Below are 20,080 nucleotides of genomic sequence, written 5' to 3' on the forward strand. Positions count from 1 at the left end.
CACTGGTACAAAGACAGGCTTTTCAAAACAGAACAACGTCATAAGTTAAGCAAATAAAAAAATAAAAAATAATATGCAACTAGTGATGAATACAGTATGACATGACCATCCTTTGCAGATGTTCCAGATAGAATATGTTAATGGTGTGTTATTACTCAATTACCTTTTGCTTTCTCCGGTCTCTGTTTTGAATTTTCTTTTAAAATCATGCCCGTTCGCAGAGAAGACTGAGATCACAGTGTGGTTTCTGGCAGGCCCGGTGAACACATGGGATTGGAGATATGAGCAAGCTAATCTCAGCATGATCACTGGCAGTACTGCTGGACAAGTCAGCTCTGAGCCAAATCCCACAGAGGAAACCTGAAACCGCAGGATGGAAGTAGAGCAGAAGTCAAACTCAGGAAAAGGTTTCACCAAATCTAATGAATATCGTTTCACTGTAAGTATGTCCACGTTTCCCCCATGTGTATGACAGGAGGTGTGTTTGTTACAGACATTTGGTTGAATATCTCATCTTCAAAAAGCTTTAAATGACTTTGACAGCCATGCACTTATTTAACCATATTATTGATGTATGTACCTCAATAGTATAGCTCACTTTAAATGATAAATAACCAGGTAAATCTTTATAGATAAACGCTTGAATCAAAAGAAAACAGATCAATATGTATTACGATACAATATCCATTCATTTACCTTTACTTTATTTTGTTTTGGTGGAGGAGGGAGGTAACTAAACCGGAACATGAAGTACACTCCCCACACACAACAGTTCCAGCAAGCATGCAGAGAATCTCTCAGAGAGGAATGTTCTCAGTGTGCTTACACAACCAATTAACGTGCAATTAGCTGGCAGTTATATGAAAGTCAGAACCCTGGAGGACTATAAAAGACCTCTGGAGAGTATACCTCATTGCATGGTGGAAGTCATTAAGGTCACTGCAAACTCACAGAGCATTAAAGTTACAACTCAATGTGAACTCAGCTAACCAAATTACATCATGGCATCATTACAAAAAAACTTCAAATGAAAAAAGAAATGTTGCGGTACATTCTTTGCCATGTTGTCAAAATTAAAATATAAGATCAACACTATGTTGCTATAATGTTTACCTAGTAATCTAATCTTAGATTAAGAATCAATAATTAATCATCCATAATAATCATTTAAATGTGTTTAATTTAAATGTGTTTGTAGCATGAGTATATCTGTGTGTCAATATTTCACATTGCCAGACTGCGCCTTTCCAGTAACATTGCTAAACATGTTATCAAACATAACCAAACCAGAAACATCCAGCAACATACATCCTTTCATTTTCAAACAGCTTCATGCAGTTCAGGGTCATGGAGGAGCTGGAGTCTATCAAAGCAAGCTATGGGCACGAGGCAGGATCCAGGCTGGACAGGATGCCAGTCCACACAGACAAAGACACACACATACTCACACCAGGGCCAGTTTTCCCACAAGCCAATTAACCTACCAGTATGTTTCTGGACTGCGGGAAGAAACTGGAGCACCCAGAGACATCCCACATGAACACAGGGAGAACATACAAACTCCATGCAAACAGAATCCCAGGAACTGAACCCAGAGACCCAGCGCTTGTGCCAGGAATGCTGATCACTGCTCCACTCTTCCGCTCTGTTCAGCAACATCTGATCATGAATCTGTCAATATTCTTTTAATTTCACCAGTTCTTTACCTTTTGTCTGTTTTTCATTACATGTTTCAAAACGCATCTTTAAAACGGAAAATAAAGAATTAGCAGATCTGGGACAGCTACTTCCGAATAACCCACCAGATGAAACCAGTAACAATAAAGCTACCTTTTATTTCCTTCTAAATGAACTGCATGTGCTGTCCTGCTGCTTCACAGCTCACAATTATTTCTGACAAAGGCTTCCCAGATTGCATTAAGAAATAAAATAAATGAAAAACATGTATTGTAGATTAACCTTCTTGTGGAGTCAAACAAACGAAAAACGTATGTGAAGGTCATTCAAGATTTATAGAATTAATCAAATTCAAGACTTTAATATAAGAAAAATATTAACATGACTCATTATTTAAACACCCTTATTAAAAATATAGCCTTAGAATGTCTAGTTTAATTTACATTAATACATTTAATGCTCAAACATTTTTACAAAGTTTTTATATCAATTTACAAATATACATTTATTTTGTCTCCTACATTATACAGTGTCCATGAAAAGGTTAATTATAAAGCTATTAGTCTTTAGTCAACTTTTTTGTACTGTACCTCATCTATCCTTTTGTACAGTACAATGGAATGAAGTGAAGAGAAATGTTTAGCTTCATTGTAGCTGAAAATTTGTTTTTTTTTAACTAGATTGCTTTTAAATAGTTTTACTCATCATTCTTGTTTGTTTATGAGTTTGGAAGGTTATTAACACAACAAAGAAAATATTTTGTTTGATATCTCATTTGCACATTAAAGCCAAGTCTTTATTTTGCTCATTAGGTTTGTAATATTCTGGTAGTGGGCATAAATTCATTTGGCTGAAGCTTTCATGGTTTATATCATCATATTAACGCAGTGAAACCAATCAATCTGAAGAAACGTTCCTTCTTTGGCTTGAGACAGACAGATTATGCTTGTGTTGTATTAAATTTTGAATTGCAACCCAACTACTCAATTCAAATATTTCATGTAGTCATGTAGTCTGCTCTGACTTACAAGGTTTGGATCGATAATCTGAACTAGAGTTTGCGTGTTCTCCCTGTGTCCACATGGGTTTTCTCCTCATCTCTATATTGTACCTCTATGTGCAATGAATTGGCATCTTATAATAATAATTGCTTACACTTATATAGCACTTTTCTGGACACTTTACAGGTAATGGGGACTCCCCTCCACCGCCGCTAATGTGCAGTCATAGTGCGCCAGAACACTCACCACACATCAGCTATCAGTGAGGAGGAGAACAGAGTAATGTAGCCAGTTTATAGATGGGGATTATTAGGAGGCCATGATTGGTAAGGGCCAATAGGACGTTGGTTTTTTCATCTCATCCGAGGGACGGTGCCTGTTTAGAGTATAGTATCCCCATCACTATACTGGGGCATTAGGACCCACATGGACCACAGGGTGAGGGCCCCCTGCTGGCCCCACTTACACCTCTTCCAACTGCAACCTTAGTGTTTCCCAGGAGGTCTCCCATCCTGGTACTGACCAGGCTCACACCTGCTTAGCTTCAGTGGGTTGCAAGTTGTGAGTTGAAGGGTGATATGGCTGCTGGCTGCTTATCCAGGGTGCAGTTCTACCCTTTGCCTTGCAAGGTTAGGCTCCTGGCAACACTAAACCTCCATATCCACATCTTAAGGTAGCAGTGATTTCTTACTAGATATACTGTGTATTTGCTTGTCCCAAGTCATATACCGTACACATGTCCTAGTGACACGCATAGACTACATGGGAATATTCTGTGAGGCCATAACAGGCTCTGTCTGCTCATCAAAGTATTTCCATCATAGTCTGAAGGAGCCACTCGTGTGACACTGCAAAGTTTCCATTTATAAGGACATTTTTCACTAAAACTTCAAAGTGCACTCAAAACTTGAAACGGAAGACAAACCTTCATTATGTCCTTTCAAAGATGCTTAATTAGTTGCAGCATAACCATATTCCAACATACAATGCCTTCTGGATTAATTATATAATAGCAAGGTGGATCACATTTATAATTCATATATATGAATTATTCATCTTTTGCACCCTTGTGAAACTAAAAGAAGATTTTAAGAACCATGAGGTGTTATATATTTTTATGGGCTTAATGCAGTGCTGGAGAATAAAGAGAAAGGTAAAACCTATTTGTCATGTGGAAACTTATTTTTTCTTATTTTAATAAGAAAAGAAATAAGAAAGAAAAAGCAAAAAAGTGGAACTACACTATTAACTGCAATTGTTAACTTCTGCAACTTCACTGAGATATTGTATTCTATATAAAATATATTGTTGCTATGTGTTATACTATATATGGTAATTAGACAGTGAAAACACCTGCAAACACACATCATTGAGAAATATTGTTGCCAGCATTTTAAAATGACCTGATCTTGATAAAATATTGGTATATTATAAAATAGGAAATGTTTTCCCATGTGTTCTACTAAAACACGCATACTCCTAAATAAAGTGTAACTCACAAGCCCCTGATATACCAGAAATCTTGGTATCATGGTAGAGGGTAATTTATGATCAACAGAGATTTATGAACTGATGGACTTTGCTGCAAACATGTGGTATACTGAGTCTTTAATATGTCTTTGGTTTTTCCACATGCATTATCAATCAACGTACAGTATATCATATTTGGCATTCCAGCAAAATATGTGTACCATACATTGCATAGTGCAGTCTAAGTATTTATTTTGCTGAACAACTGCTCCACAAAAGACTCTAGAGAGGCATAATTCTTCTTGAGTTTTGGTTGGTTGCCAAAACCTGACACCAGTTTCACACATGATTACATACAGCCTGGCATACATTTTATGTGTACATTTGATCTCCTACAGTACATTCCACCACGTTACAGCATTAATAAAAGGAGAAGGAGTTTGGTTTCGTTCTGAATGGATGGAGTCAATGCAATAACCGTAGAAGAAACTGCAAGCAAAATAAAATTCCAAGTTAATGATGTTTCAGCTCTTCATGGGAAGCAGTGGTTCAGTCAAGAAACTCATTTTCCCCCTACAAAATACTGTATAGAACATAAATGGCAAGGACATTTTTTTTATGTTTGCTCAAATATTCAATTTTGCCTCGCAGTTTTTATTTGTTCCCTCTTTTGTAGGTATCACCTGGCCTCTTGACTCCACTCAGTAAGAGGGAGAGGCAGTATTCTGCCACCTTGTGCTGGGACTGATGGCGGTCACTTCAAGAGTGGATTTGAAGGATGGGGCCTAATGTGAATGAAACCATGTGTAAATGCAATATTAATAAACTACTTTCATGACATCCCCTGACCAATTTTTTTTTTTTTAGACTGTGGAATTTTAAAGCATTTAACAATCCTTCCTTCTACAGATCTGTGACATCTAAAAGCATAACTGATTTTTGTAGAGAACCGGGTGGTGCTGTTTTCCATAAGGTCTGTCTGTATTTAAAGACATACAAAAAAGACAGGAACCATCCTGGAACTGGTGTAACATATTGATCTTGACCCAGCTGACCACCTTTGCGAGGAGATGAGCAAATACAGTAAGCTCTTCAGCTTTGAACACTCAAAGCCACTTCCACAGAGCGGAGGAGCATCGTCGTGGCTCCTGTTCTCACTCTTGTGTTTGATCACCTCTATGAGATGGATCAGCACTTATTGATCAATCTCATAAAGGTGACTAATTTGACTTTAGTCTGGGAGCAACAATATATGGGATTACAGACATCCTTTTTCACAGAATCTTATTTTTAACTGCTAAAATTATGTTATACTCAAAACAAATGTAATTACAGTGAGGCAATTGGTGGAGTGCCACTGGGGTCTGCACTAGGAACCCTGCTCTTTGTCATTAATATCAATGATCTAGATCAGATGTCTTCAATCATGGTCTTGGAAAGCCCCAGTCCCTCTGGTTTTATAGGTCACCTGTTTTTTTAGCTACTGATGAATCGAGCAGGGCATCTGTTCAATAAAAAGAACTTTGGCTGAGGACTACTTAGACCTTAGTAATAAAATCTCTTGTTTAATTGATCATAATTGATCATAATTTTAATATTACATCACCTCTTTTAAATTGTTTTTTTTAAACTATGGTATACAGCTTAACATTTAATTTGCCATTATATCGCTTCCCCACATTGTCGAGAGGTTTTTAAGAAGTGACGACATGAACAAATAAATATTTTACTTAAGTAGCATCTTCTGTCTCCTGTTTTGTATTTCTATTTCATGCTTTTGCTACCTGAGGCGCTAAAGAAAGCAGTAAATATATGCGGTTATATGCAGTTAATAATGGAGTTAGGTCCGCTTGAGACAAGTACTTTATACCTGTCAAATACCAAGCTCTGTAACTGGGTATAGCTGTAAGCTGATTTGGACTTTAATCAATGAATAATAATTGAGCTTCTAAAAGCCAAAATATCCTCCTAATCAGTGTCATTGTTATAACTGTAAAATTATGGAAACATTCTTGTAGAAGCAATATCTCTTATACAATTAAGACAGCAGCCATATCACCCTGCAACTCACAGCTGGCAGCCCACTGAGGCTCAGCAGGTGTGAGCCTGGTCAGTACCTCGATAGGAGACTTCCTGGGAAAAACTAAGGTTGCTACTGGAAGAAGTATTAGTGGGCCAGCAGGGGGCGCTCACCCTGCAGTCTGTGTTTGTCCCACTGCCCCACTATAGTGACTGGGACACTATACTGTAAAGGTGATATTCTTTGGATGAGATTTAAAACTGAGGTCCTGATTCTCGTGGTCATTAAAAATCCCACGGTGTTTCTGGCCAAATTTCCCATTGGCCTTTACCAATCATGGCCTCCAGATAATGCCCATCTATGAATCATCATTACTCTCCTCCCCACTGATAGCTGGTGTGTGGTGAGTGTACTGGTGCACTATGTCTGCTCTTATATCATCCAGGTGGGGCTGCACACTGGTGGTGGTGGAGGGGAGTCCCCTTTACCTGTAAAGTGCTTTGAGTGGAGTATCCAGAGAAGTGCTATATAAATGTTTTAATAAGAACTTCTTTATTTCTTTAGAATTAATTTATTAGAATTTCTCCCAGAGCCACTTTTCAGTCTTAATTTATTAAATAATATTAATGTATATTCTCTGTTCTATTTTTAAGAATCAGATGCAATACTTATAAGGTGTTGTGTTTGACATTTTGTATTATTGCCACTACATTGCTTGATTTACGGGATTTAATTTAACTAGCTATTTAGCTGACAACTACTGTATACAATGATATTTAGTGGCCAAGACATTGACCAACACCGCAATGTTAAGATTCTGCCAGAAGGGGGCGGTATTTGCTGTTCTGCTCAGGGTGCTTTAATTATGTTGAGTCGGTGGCACTTTGAAGTTCGCAGGTCTGGACCAATTATCACGGAATAGTTAAATTCTTGACTTGTTTAGTTATAGTAGTCAAAATTAGATAAATTATATATTGTAAAGCAGGCATATCTAAAGGACTATTCGTTTTGGTTTTCCAACTATTGATACAAGTCTCAACGAGTAATTTTAGAAGATTTCATGTTGTTAAAAGTTGAAACGTATAGACTACAAATTAATGCTTGATGCAAATACGTTCTTGTTCTGTAACCTTTAGGCTTTTATGAATACTTGTTGCCTTTCAAAATACGTCTTTGGTGTACGTTGAGTTTTGTATTAAGGTTAAAAATCATCACTCCTATTAGCTACTTCAATAATTGACCACCAGGTGTCGCCCACAGCACCTGCTTTAAACTGGAGTATTAAAAGAAGAGGTCCGAACGAGGAATTTTCATTTATTACTATGGTAAACACTATGTGTCCATTTAAAGTATTTCTGTGAGATTTTAAACTGTTATTAAAATTGATTCATGGTTATTATTACATTATTATTGTTTTGTATTCTTGCCTGCAAGAAAGAACTCTGCAATGATCATTTCTGAGAGGGGTAGCGGTCCAGCATCAAGCACCTTTCCTCTGGCAATGATAAACTGCGAACCGTCAAACCGGAGGATTTCTTCGTGACATAATCTGAGCTCAGGGCAGATACCGAATTACCCTGTCAGATCCTCCCTTTCTGCATCTCGCATTTTCTTTTTAAAACTTTTGCCAGGACAAATGTTTTTTTTTTTAATATATATCGAAGCACAGTGAAATGATGGTAGAAGGCAGGGAAGCACCGAAATCACGACAAAAAGCTAAGTGTGTGAATCAAGTGTGGTAGAAACACAGAAAGCATTCATTCGTAAAAATATTGTAGATTTACTGCTGTGAACATCTCAAGAATTACAGCAGGGTTCCATAGCTCTGGTCTCTTTAAACGCCTGTAGGAATTAAAAGCCAGTTGGATAGAGACGAGTTCCATATAGGCCTTTAAAGATTTGATATAACATTTCATATAAAAGGGGCATTATGCCTGATAGATTATCGCAGTTTGGTTATTATTTTCAAATTACACACTGTTCCATGTTATTCTTGTACCCGAATATTCCTTTTAAAACACATTCAGTAACTGGGACACCTCAGGTGTACTGAACCATGTGAATATGTATGCAAAACACAGAAATATTCTTAACCCCAAGCCCAACCGGTAGATAAGGATTCTTTGCATCGGTACACAAAACTGACAAAAGAGTTATTGCTTTCATGACAGTTTCTTTTACCAGAATTTGTGCGTCATGCGAAATTGCTGTTTGTTTAAACGTTTTCTTCTTCTTGTGGAGTTCCGGATCTTTGCTATATACTGTATGTACAGTGTAAGCTCACTTCCCATACATTGAAAAACTAGTGCACTGCTGTGTATCTGTTTTTCGTTTGAGTTTACGAAGAAAAACGTAAGGCTTTGCAGGTGTATCTCAGCAGTTGTTTTACCTAGTCACCGTTTCTGTTTTTAAATGTTAGCAATTTTTACCAAGACCATATCAAATTTAAGCTTCTACTTAATATAGCTTTACATCTTAGTATTTGCATTTTAAACTATAATACTTTCGATTTAAAGCGTGTCACCTGTAATCAATGAAAATAAAAGAAACGTTTAAAAAGCAAGAACATTATTTTTTCCCTTGCAATAGCCTTAACATCTAATGCGGAGAAATACAGCGAGGACATGGACAGTTCCGACAAGTTAAAAACGTATTTTCTAACGGCTTATGAAGACGTCAAATGAAAATAGTAAATCTGTATTTGTAATCCATTATCATCCCTCATATACATGTATTTTGAAATGCGACGTTCAAATTTCAATTCGCAACTCGAATTTATCCCGTTTTACAGACACGTGTATCCCGTTCAGTCAACAGCTTCAAACTAAGATTTTGCAAGTTACATTATTGCTACTTCATCTTGGACATAGTTACATTTGTTAAAATCTGCCTTGAAATGCCTTTAGACGCTTCATGACTTCCTGCGTCGGAAACTTCGTGAAAATAAAACTATTTCAGCGTTGGCGTTTAGGGACCAAGAAAATGCAAACTATCTAAAAAGTCCCACCTGTAACTCACAGCTTTTGAGGAAATGAAAACGTTAAAACTTCCCGGAGAAAGCTCTTCTCTTTTTTTTTTTGCGTGTTGAAAACTTTGCTCGGTTTTTGTGGGATTTCCTAATGGGTTGCTCCACCCAAAAAGGATAAGGGGAGTGAGAGAGATTAGGCGGCTGAGGGAAAAAAAAAAGGATAAAAACTATTTCCCAAGCTCTCCGGAGTCCGAGAGTAAAGTCCTGAGTGTGTTTAATGACATGGCATTTTAAGAATGTTCCAAAGATGGCGGTGGCAACAGCAGTTCCGACAAGCAGGGTTCAGAAAAGTGGTTTTTTAGAAGTTTTGGTCCGGGATCGGTGGCACAAAGTTCTCGCCAGTTTAGGCGAAGAAGCCCTCACGCTGAGCTACGAGGAGCCCGGGGAGAATGTCAATCTGAATGGCATCACCAATGGATCATACGGGGGTCACCCCGATCCCACGAACAGCCCCAAAGCCCCTGTCAGGACAGCTTACACCGATTCACCCGAGCAAGTGCCGGAGGCGATAGCTAACAGAAAGAGAATCGTCAAAGTCATAAAGCAGGAGGTCGGGGGACTGGGGATCAGCATTAAGGGGGGCAAGGAAAATAAGATGCCGATACTCATCAGTAAGATCTTCAAGGGTCTAGCCGCGGATCAGACCCAGGCGCTGTATGTCGGGGACGCGATCCTGTCGGTGAACGGAGTGAATCTCCGGGACGCCACTCACGACGAGGCGGTGCAAGCGCTGAAGAGGGCTGGAAGAGAGGTGACGCTGGAAGGTAAGAGACGGAGAAACTTTTGTTGTTGTTGGTTTTTTTGCGCGGAACGGGAGAGAACTTCGGTATCAGCAATGGGGATATACAGTCACGTAAGAGACCGACAGTTTTAAAGTTAACTGGTGGGGGAATATTGTGTACATCCATCAGAAAAAAAAAGAAGAGGCGTGTAAAATGCGAAGCAATACAGAAATGGAAATAAAACCGTTAAATAACTAGTACAAATACATGAATTTTAAGGTCATAATGTAGTTTTACTCTTGATGTGTGTTGTTTCTGTCACGTGACGGACAATGTCACAGTTTCACGTTTAAGATTGTTGTGATTGTTTAACATTTAAGAGCAGTGCGATTGTTTGCCATTTACAATGTAAACTTCGCCGTAAAAATAGGTTATACAGTGAACTACAAAATCCATGGAATCAGTCATCCAATCGAATGGCGTGCAGGCTTACACCGTTCAACTTTCCCTAAGAGTAACTGTTTTGCAGACGGGCATGAGGTTAACAACTCTTGCATGGCCAGGAACAGGTTCACAAAAGAACAGTACTCGAAGTCTGTTTAACGTCACGTTTTCAATGTTTACATATGCTTGGACATAATAGCTGTCAGTACATTGAGTTCTCGCATAGATTATGCTCCACGTACGTAGATCTACATCTATCAAAAATGAGTGTACATACAGTATGATATTAAAGGGGGGGGGTCTTGTTTAAAAAAAGGAGTGAAGACGATTAAAAGGACACATTTAGCAGCTTGTTTCCCTCCTCAAAAGTTGCTTTGTTCGCAGTTTAACATTTCCCAGCCATTAATCTGCGTGTGCTTGTCGAAATTGAGGATGCGATCCTAAATGAATGGAAAAGTAAAAAAAAACAAACAAACCTTGACCTACGTATGTAAATTTCTATCGTAACATTTGGGCTTAAACACAGGCTGTACTGTAGCAAAATCTAAATAATAAATGCTAGAAAACAGCAAGTCTTACTCCACTTTAACAGTGTGAGTCAACTGGAAGTAAAGTCGGGGGGGGGAGATTAAAACTGCCGAGTTCAGATGTCAGCGGCCAAACAGTTTTTAAAGAAGCATTGTGCCAGGCAAGTGATGACCTGTTGTGGCCATAAAAAAAATTCACTGCAATATGTGAGGAGCAGGTTTTAGTGTGATGAACTTCTGGAGTAGTCAGTTGTCCAAATGGTCGTTACAAAGAGGCAGTTTGTGCAAGAGGCCAATCGGAAAGCACCCTCGATTGCTCAGCCAAGTTTCAGTGCAATTGGAGCAGTGGTTCCCCAGACGGGGGGAGCCTGAGGTGTCAGAATAAAATGGTGGACGGGTAGGCATTTGCTGGCGGTTTACCATGAACATTTTTGCTTCGTTTACATTTATGATGGTCAGTGAATACATAAATAATAAATGTTTGAGCAGGCTCTGCTGAAGTCAGGTGGGATTGCCAAAGACTTTGTGTTATATACTGAGATGCGTTAAAACACAACAAAATAAATGTATTGTTATATTTCATTATTCAAGAACAAGGCTGATGTATGTTTTAGTAATGCTGGGGCACTTATGGTACATTCATGTTTAAATCTTTTATCAAAAAGAAGGAAGTTAAGTGCTAAAGGTGTACATTTTTTCAATGCATGAGTTCAATACTTCATGTGTTCTCCATTTGCTGACAGACATGAAAAGGCATCAGTATCGCACAAGCGTTTATTTCTGTATGAGCCGGGAGTGATGCACACAGTTCAGTGGGTGTGCATGATCAAGGATCCCGAGGAAACGCACACACACACTTGTCCACTTCAGTGCACTACAAGGGTGCTCTATTGAGTTTATGTCAGGTGAATAGTGTGGCCAGTCTATCACACACACAATGTGCCATGCCAGGAAATATCTGATAATATTTGAAAGTCTGATATGGGACTGTGCATTGTCATGCATAAATGAAAGAGCATAATCTTGCACAAAGTAAGGTGCAATGTAAAGGCTGAGAACATTGTCTCTATAGTATTACATAGTCAAAGAACCTAGCTTCAGTGGGTTGCCAGTTGTGAGTTGCAACCATATCACCCTGCAGCCCTCTGAAGCTCAGCTGATCTGAGCCTGGTCAGTACCTGGATAGGAGACCTCCTGGGAAAAACTAAGGTTGCTGCTGGAAGAGGTGTTAGTGGGGCCAGCAGGGGGAGCTCACCCTGCGGTCTATGTTGGTCCTAATGCCCCAGTATAGTGACTGGGACACTGTACTTAAAAATCCCAGGGCATTTCTCGAAAAGAGTAAGGGGTTTAACCCCAGTGTCCTGGCCACAATTCCCATTGGCCCTTACCAATGTACTGTATGAGCTGAGATAAAAATAAACTCTATATTATGTTAATATTGTAATTATCTTCTAGTCATAGAACACTTTTTAAGTACATTTAATAAGTACCTTATCAACCCGTCTGTTAAAGTGGCCTCCTAATAATCCCCATCTATAATAATAATAATAATTGCTTACTAATTGCTCCATTCAAAGCGCTTTTCAGGTAATGGGGACTCCCCTCCACCACCACCAATGTGCAGCTTCCACCTGGATGATGCGACGGCAGCCATAGTGCGCCAGAACACTCACCACACACCAGCTCTCAGTGGGGAGGAGAGCAGAGTGATGTAGCCAATTCATAGAGGGGGATTATTAGGAGGCCATGATTGGTAAGGGCCAATGGGAAATTTGGCCAGGACACCGGGGTTACACCACTACTCTTTCTGAGAAACACCCTGGGATTTTTAATGACCACAGAGAGTCAGGACCTCGGTTTTACGTCTCATCCGAAGGATGGCACCTGTTTACAGTATAGTGTCCCATTACTATACTGGGGCATTAGGACCCACATGGACTGCAGGGTGAACGCCCCCTGCTGGCCCCACCAACACTTCTTCCAGCAGCAACCTTAGTTTTTCCCAGGAGGTCTCCCATCCCAGTGTGACCAGGCTCACACCTGTTTAGCTTCAGTGGGCTGCCAGTTGTGAGTTGCAGGGTGATATGAATTGGCTTCATCACTCTGTTCTCCTCCCCACTGATAGCTGATGAGTGTTGACCGTTCTGGTGCACTATGGCTGCCGTCACATCATCCAGGTGGGGCTGCACATTAGTTGTGGTGGAGGGGAGTCCCCATTACATGTAAAGTGCTTTGAGTGGAGAGTCCAGAAAAGTGCTATATAAGTGTAAGAAATTATTATTATCATCCATGACATAATGTAGCTCAATATAATACATGTGCTCTATTCCAGTTATTCAGCATCAAGGCAGTGTGGACTGTAGACACTATTATCTTCATCCCAGACTTCTCAATGGCCTCTACTCTTCTACCTTGTAGCAGTCTAGGCATTTTGGTTCAGCTATGATTAGTGCACATTTTACCAGGCTTTTTATATCTCTGGTCACAGGTGCAAGAGCAGGTGATCATCACCACAATCACATCCACATTTGCATTCCAGCATACCATCATGCTGTATGTGGTGTGTTACAATACATAGCCACATCCTTTGGGAAAAATCACTTTTAAATTGTAAATTGTGATGCAAAATTGTGTGCACCACTGAGGTGAACTTCGCTTGAAATATTTCATTATACTTCTTTAAAGTTAATTTAGCAATACTGGTAAGTATTATGCTCTGAGATAAAAATAAACTCTATATTATGTTAATATTGTAATTATCTTCTAGTCATAGAACACTTTTTAAGTACATTTAATAAGTACCTTATCAACCCGTCTGTTAAAGTATGACTACAATATTGTATTTTCATGTACTGCAATTTTATCACTTTCCTTAATCTTCAGCTTTCCTTGGCTTTTTTTCTAGTACTTTAACTGTAGGTGCAAACGTACAGTACAAATTTAAGATTTTTTCCTGATATTATTCAGAGAGGAAATGTACTGCACTATATGAACCACACTTTCAAAATTCTACAAAAACTTCCTTTGACTGTTATTAGCTGTTAAAATGCCTCTCATGATACATTTTGTAGTTTATGTAACTTACTGATGAGATCGGAAACTAACTTTATGGGAACTAGCATATGGCATTCAGAAGCCTGTTTAAAATCGGTAAACATATTCCGTCAACACAATAAACAGGAAGGCTCACAGCAATACAGCATTTCCAGATTTGGTAAGTCAATAACCCTTCGGTCAAAGAGACTTCCTAAGTTCAAGGGAATGGCCACCATTAAATCACATAAAAAGTTCCCCCATGTAATCCTTTTTCTCCTGAAGTAAAAGTGGTATGCATTATAACAATGAAAATCCCCTTTAGCTGCATGCTAATTGACCTGCACAATACCCCCTCCGGTTTGAAGGACTAACAGAAAAAGGACTTTAATGAACAATTTTGTTTGTGGTCAATAGTAGTCTGTTTTACCAGAGGGGGGCTCTGTGTGCCCTCACTACAGAAAAGAACAATAAAGGGCTTCTCATTATTTTCTCTCTTTAAATATTAGATGCCATTTTCCTTCAGCTGTGGAAACAGCGTTCTGTGTCTGTGGAGAATGGGTACATCAGAGATACTTCCTCACAGTGCTCTGCTCAGCTGTCTCAGCACGGCCTGGCTGGGGCACGCTTCTCAGTAACATTTGTCTTCACGCAGTTCAGTTGCTTTCCTGCCTTATTGAAACTGTCTGCTAAAATATGTGATGTTAGCAATTTCTGCCCAGCGTTTAGTTAAAGTCATCAAACCTGGATTTGTTCCTAGGCAACATGAGATGAAAGCACAAGCATAATGACCGTGGGTTATGGAATTCCTATGGGCCAGTGTGGGGGAACAAGCTGCTTGGCCCACCAGATAAACTTCATCTTTTTTTCCCCTTTATTCAACCTTTTTACTACTTGGAATATTATACAGGCAGATTTAACGGTAGTGAACCCAACATTGTTTTGGGTTTGCCTGTGTACAACCAAATATTTAAATATTTAATTGTGGTTTGTAAAGAAAACCAAAAAGATATCCCTTGAATTCATGTAAAACCCAAACTTTGTAAAGAATTAACCACACAAGACCAGTTAAAAGTATGGCATTAAATGAGAAGCCCAGTGCAGAAAACAAATCAAACATAAAGTGCACCAAGCTGAACTTAAAAAAAAGTGCTGTTCTCCAAGACATCCCCATAATGTCAGCCCACCAATCCTAAAAATCAGTCGACTCTGACCTTACAACCTTGAGCCGCAAGAAGAGCGTCTGTGGACATACCAAAATATTTGAGTAGAAAGGCATCTTAATGATTGTTAAATACCCTACAACCATAACCATATACATGCATACATATGTATTATAATGAGTAAAAAGATAGATGAATAAATAAAAAGAGGTATCAATTTAGCTCAGATCTTCTCTGGACCACAGCTAATGACAACCCCATCTCGGAGCTGTTAAGGTCATACTCCTGAATGGCTTCCGAGGTTACAGATCTTTTATTCTTGCAAATAATAAGAAACAGTCAAACATTTGCACAGACTTGTCACATGAATGTGATGGTTCTGGACTGGTAGAGTGACTGCTTTACAAGTGGTGACGTGACCTGTCACTCACAGAGCCAATTTTCATGTTTGGTGTAGTTTGCCGAAGCAGTAACACAGGTAAAACATCTAATTTCTTCTGAGATCTTCAGACATGCTCGTAGCAATTAAGTTATATTTATTACTCAACCAGGGATGATTGTATCTTTTTCTGCTCTTGCATTAATTAATGTCATGTCTTTTGAGCTCAGTATTTTGTTCTTCCAAGGAGCAATACTGTTCAAATAGTAAGCAAACCTACTGTTTAAAAAGTAAATAACATTATGCATGTGCCCAATGAGCTATTGATGTAAAACTGTTGTGTTTTCTTCTACAAACACATCTGCAAATTCAGTGACATGAAATCTAAATTCTAAATAATTTTTCCATAAAGCAAACAAAGTAAATCATGAAATTGGTAAGGCTGCCTACTTTTTGTTTTGGGTAATCAGAATCAAAAGACAGAGAAATTTCTATAAATGAGAAACATTTTGGTTCGTGGTTGGGTACACCCTCAATAATAGTATATCATTATCCAGCAACTACTGTACATCAAGAAATAAAATAAAATTAGAGGACCCTTTCCCTGAAAGGAAAAAGAGTAGGGTAGTGGTCAATTAAATTTTGGTTTAATGATTTTATTTTAGATGTGGCCATCAATTATTTCAATAATCATATACCACAATTGTGTCATTTTCCAAGTTTTTGCTATGGGTCACAATTTGCTCTCTACCATAAACGCAAAAAACTGCAAATATATGGTAGCAATCTATGGTGAAGGTTTAGAACAAATATCAGTTAAACTGATATAGTTCAGGTGGGTAGCTGCGTCAGCACGCATAGGCTGCAAAGGAACAAGTAATAGGCTTATTCCATGCTGAAAAAGAAGAAGAAAGAAAACACAATGTTTCAGCCGTGGAGCCTTCTTCAGGTGTGAGCACACCTGACACCTGAAGAAGGCCCCATGGCTGAAACGTTGGGTTTTCTTTCTTCTTTTTTTTCAGAATGGAATAAACCTATTACTTGTTCCTGATAAACTGAGATGTCTGGAAACTGCTGTCTGATCTTGGTCCTGCTGATGACACTACAGCTTCACTGTGTTGTGTGAAGATACACATGTGTAAACTTTTTCGTGTTAGGAGGGTTGCATTTGCAGTTATTTCATTTCTAGTTCCTTCCAACCATAGTCCTGCAAGACTCAATAATATCAGATATTTTCAGAAAGTTAACTGGAAAAAATAAAATTTCTTTGCCTTGCCTGACTTTGGAGCCATAGAGAAGTGAGACCTTATTGTACCTGCAAAAGGTTCTGGGCCTCCTGTGTTTATAAGCTGCAAAGGAAAAGATACGTTACGTACTACATCTGCAACGTCAGCATGTGTGTAGCTCATGAGTCGTATTAAAACAGGTCCATCTTTTTCAATGCTTGCTGAATTCAGACATCTGTAGAAAGTATTTAACTGGCATTTCAAAATCTGGATTCAGCATTGAAATACAACGTTCATGCCTTACATTTAGAAAATGTAATAGCTTGTCTTTTCTGAACGCATAACATAGAATACAGTGGCATACTGTATGAACCCTACTGTAACAACATTAAATGCAGAATAAAACTAAAATATGGCCATCAAGAACTACAGAACTAATTTGTTTGTAGTGACGTTTTCTTTGTCTGGTAAAAGTTTATTAAACTGCATTTAAATGCTGCGAGAGCTTCTGATCAGTGCAGACAATGGGATCATGTGAACCACTAGTGAAATATGTACACACTCGCAGAGTCATCATGGACCTTATCTTCAAAGTCATCTCACCATTGTGATTAGGCAGTGAGTTAGTTTATCGGGTTAGTAACAGCGTGAGACCCTGGACATGAATTCATGAACTACTCTTGTTCTGTTTCTACAAAAGGCAGACATTCTGTCAACACACCAAATCAGTGTGTTGTACAGTATAGTGGCATGCCATACTGAATAGACCCTGTTACACTACTGACTTTGTAAGGAAAGTTTGTCTTCATAGTCAAGAGTTAAGACAAGCCTAAACTTCTGTGTTCTGAGACCTCTTTTGTCAGAATCATTAATGAAACAGTCAGTAACTCATGTGTTGAGTCCCCTCAGTTCCAGCTAACAGGAAGTTATGTTATCTGTTGAAGTCTGAAAGGTGTGAAAATTAGACTAAGTTCCTTCCCTCACAGTTAACCATGCTGTCAACAGTATTTCATAACTTTAGCAACACCGATGGATGCTATTATTGTATTAAATTGAACAAAATTTGTTCAGTTTTGTACTTCTCCCCCTTCAGCAGTGTACAGCGGTCTTGTTTGTCTCAAAGGCTTGAGCCTTTGCTAAATGAGAGATTATGGAAAATGTAAGACGCCATGAGTGCATGTGTTTCACCAGAAGTTTTCCAACATGCCCTAACACATACCAGACCTAAAGAACGTAGTCATTTATTGTGTAGTTACGGACATTCAGTAGGTAAAGCATTTTTTTAAAACTTTGTCGTGTAATACAGGAACACTTTTGCTTCTGATTCCCATGATTTCTAATTTGAAGTTGACGAAATAATGTTAAAAAATTTGGCTCTTTCAGAAAAAAGTGGTCTCAAGAGGATGAACCCAAGTACAGAATGAAGTTTCTTGAATGTTGACCTTCTATTGCCTTCTTTTTAAATGAATATAGGTACATTCTCTTTTCAGTCTTACAAATTGATGTGCATTTTGTGTAATTTCCTATACTTTTTATCATTTTCATCATCCTGTTTGTTTTACAAATCATTGGGAGTTTATTAACGATATCTACTGACATTACTTCTGCAAGGCTGGTTGTGCATAGTTTCTAAAGATATTTTAATTTTAAAAGTTTAATTTGCATATATGAACACAGCTTTCGATTTCAACCAGGAAACATTTAACTTCATGTGGTTCAAACCATTTGAATGCTTTATTTGAAGTTGCTTTCCTGTGCCAGTGCACACTCTTGCCCCTTCTTTGTAAAATTGGTTGCTTTTTTGTGAGTGCTATTAGCCATCGAAAGAGCTATGGCTCATATCACCTTTTCTAGTTTTAAATATCTGCAATATATATTATAAATATTTATTTATAATAAACAAGGAATATAATTCAGTGCTGAAAAGAGAAGAAAGAAAACACAACGTTTCGGCCGTGGAGCCTTCTTCAGGTGTCATGGCCGAAAGGCTCCATGGCCGAAACATTGTGTTTTCTTTCTTCTCTTTTCAGCATGGAATAAACCTATTACTTGTTCTTTTGCAGCCTACGCATGCTGACGCAGCTACCCACCTGAACTACTATATATAATAATGTTCACTTTACATTTAAGTGTCTTGTCATGCTACGTTTTGCCTCTGTAATCTATAGTAAATATAGGATTATAAGAACTGTACACTTTATAGCGTAATGTATACTATATAAGAAATGTAGTTCAGGTCGGTAGCTGCGTCAGCATGCGTAGGCTGCAAAGGAACAAGTAATAGGTTTATTCCATGCTGAAAAGAGAAGAAAGAAAACACAATGTTTCGGCCATGGAGCCTTTCGGCCATGACACCTGAAGAAGGCTCCACGGCCGAAACGTTGTGTTCTCTTTCTTCTTTTTTTCAGCATGGAATAAACCTATTACTTGTTCCTATATAAGAAATGTGTGCAACCTGCAGTATGCATGTGCTGGAATACCTGCAAGTAACATAAAAAATGTTTTGATCTTAGTAAAAACATGCCTGTCTGTTATCAAGTTAATAGGTAGAGTTAAAAAAATTGAAATACGTTTAGAAAAGATTTTTAGCAAAGAAGTAATATCTAAATGGAATGTTTACCGTTTTTTAAAATTATTTAGTTGCAAAGGTTTGACACTGTGCAGGTATTCCAAATAGTTTATTAATAATTATTCATTCGTTGTCAAGTAAGAAATTATTTTTTTCAAATGAGCTTTGATTCTTGTTCTGTAAATTACAAGAAATAAACTGGTCATGTTTGGTCGCTGGGATTTTCAGAATTCAGTTTAATACGTTTCCTATTCAGATTGGTAGTCAGAATACAGGCTACTCTAAATAAAATGTTTCTGAAAATATAGCTTCTGAAAGGCACAAAACTGTGACCTTATGTTGCATGAGGATCTTAAATTGAAATAAAAAATAAGTCTTAAACTGAAAAAGAAAGTGCTAACTCCATTAGCACTTAACACTCTTTGCTTGTTATTTCACCATTGTGCTTTCAGAAGCAATCTTGATTAAATTTAACAGGGTTGCCTTGTTATACAGTATATTTCAGTAGTACAGCAGAGACTATTGTTGAATATTAAGTTACCTAATTTCCAAGTTATACCCATTTTCACTCTGTGAGAATATTCAATGTAAGTTGGAAATCTGGTTAGTTTCAGTGTGATTGGGTAGGCAAAAATTTCTCTTGACCTCACTGGACACTGGCTTATTGAAGTAAATCAATCAGTCTTCAACACTCATTTCCTTACTCCCTCCAGCAGAGATGTTCGGTTTGTGCTCTCAATAATTTATTACACAATAAATAATATACATTTTTATCATATTCAACCCAAAAGACTGCATGCTTCAGTTCAGCTGTGTGTTTT

General features: G+C 38.2%; 1 protein-coding gene across 1 annotated transcript in view; it reads left to right on the forward strand.

Moving 5' to 3' along the window:
- The first annotated feature begins 9,070 nt into the window (after window positions 1-9,070).
- The window catches only part of sntb1 (syntrophin, basic 1), a 45,045-nt gene continuing 34,035 nt past the window's right edge, over window positions 9,071-20,080 (forward strand). The window contains exon 1 of the mRNA XM_015358126.2: window positions 9,071-9,960. Coding sequence (XP_015213612.1) covers window positions 9,414-9,960 — 547 coding nt within the window. The 5' untranslated portion in view covers window positions 9,071-9,413. The remainder of the gene's footprint in view (window positions 9,961-20,080) is intronic.

Source organism: Lepisosteus oculatus, chromosome 10, assembly GCF_040954835.1.
Source record: "Lepisosteus oculatus isolate fLepOcu1 chromosome 10, fLepOcu1.hap2, whole genome shotgun sequence".
Lineage (NCBI taxonomy): Eukaryota > Metazoa > Chordata > Actinopteri > Semionotiformes > Lepisosteidae > Lepisosteus > Lepisosteus oculatus.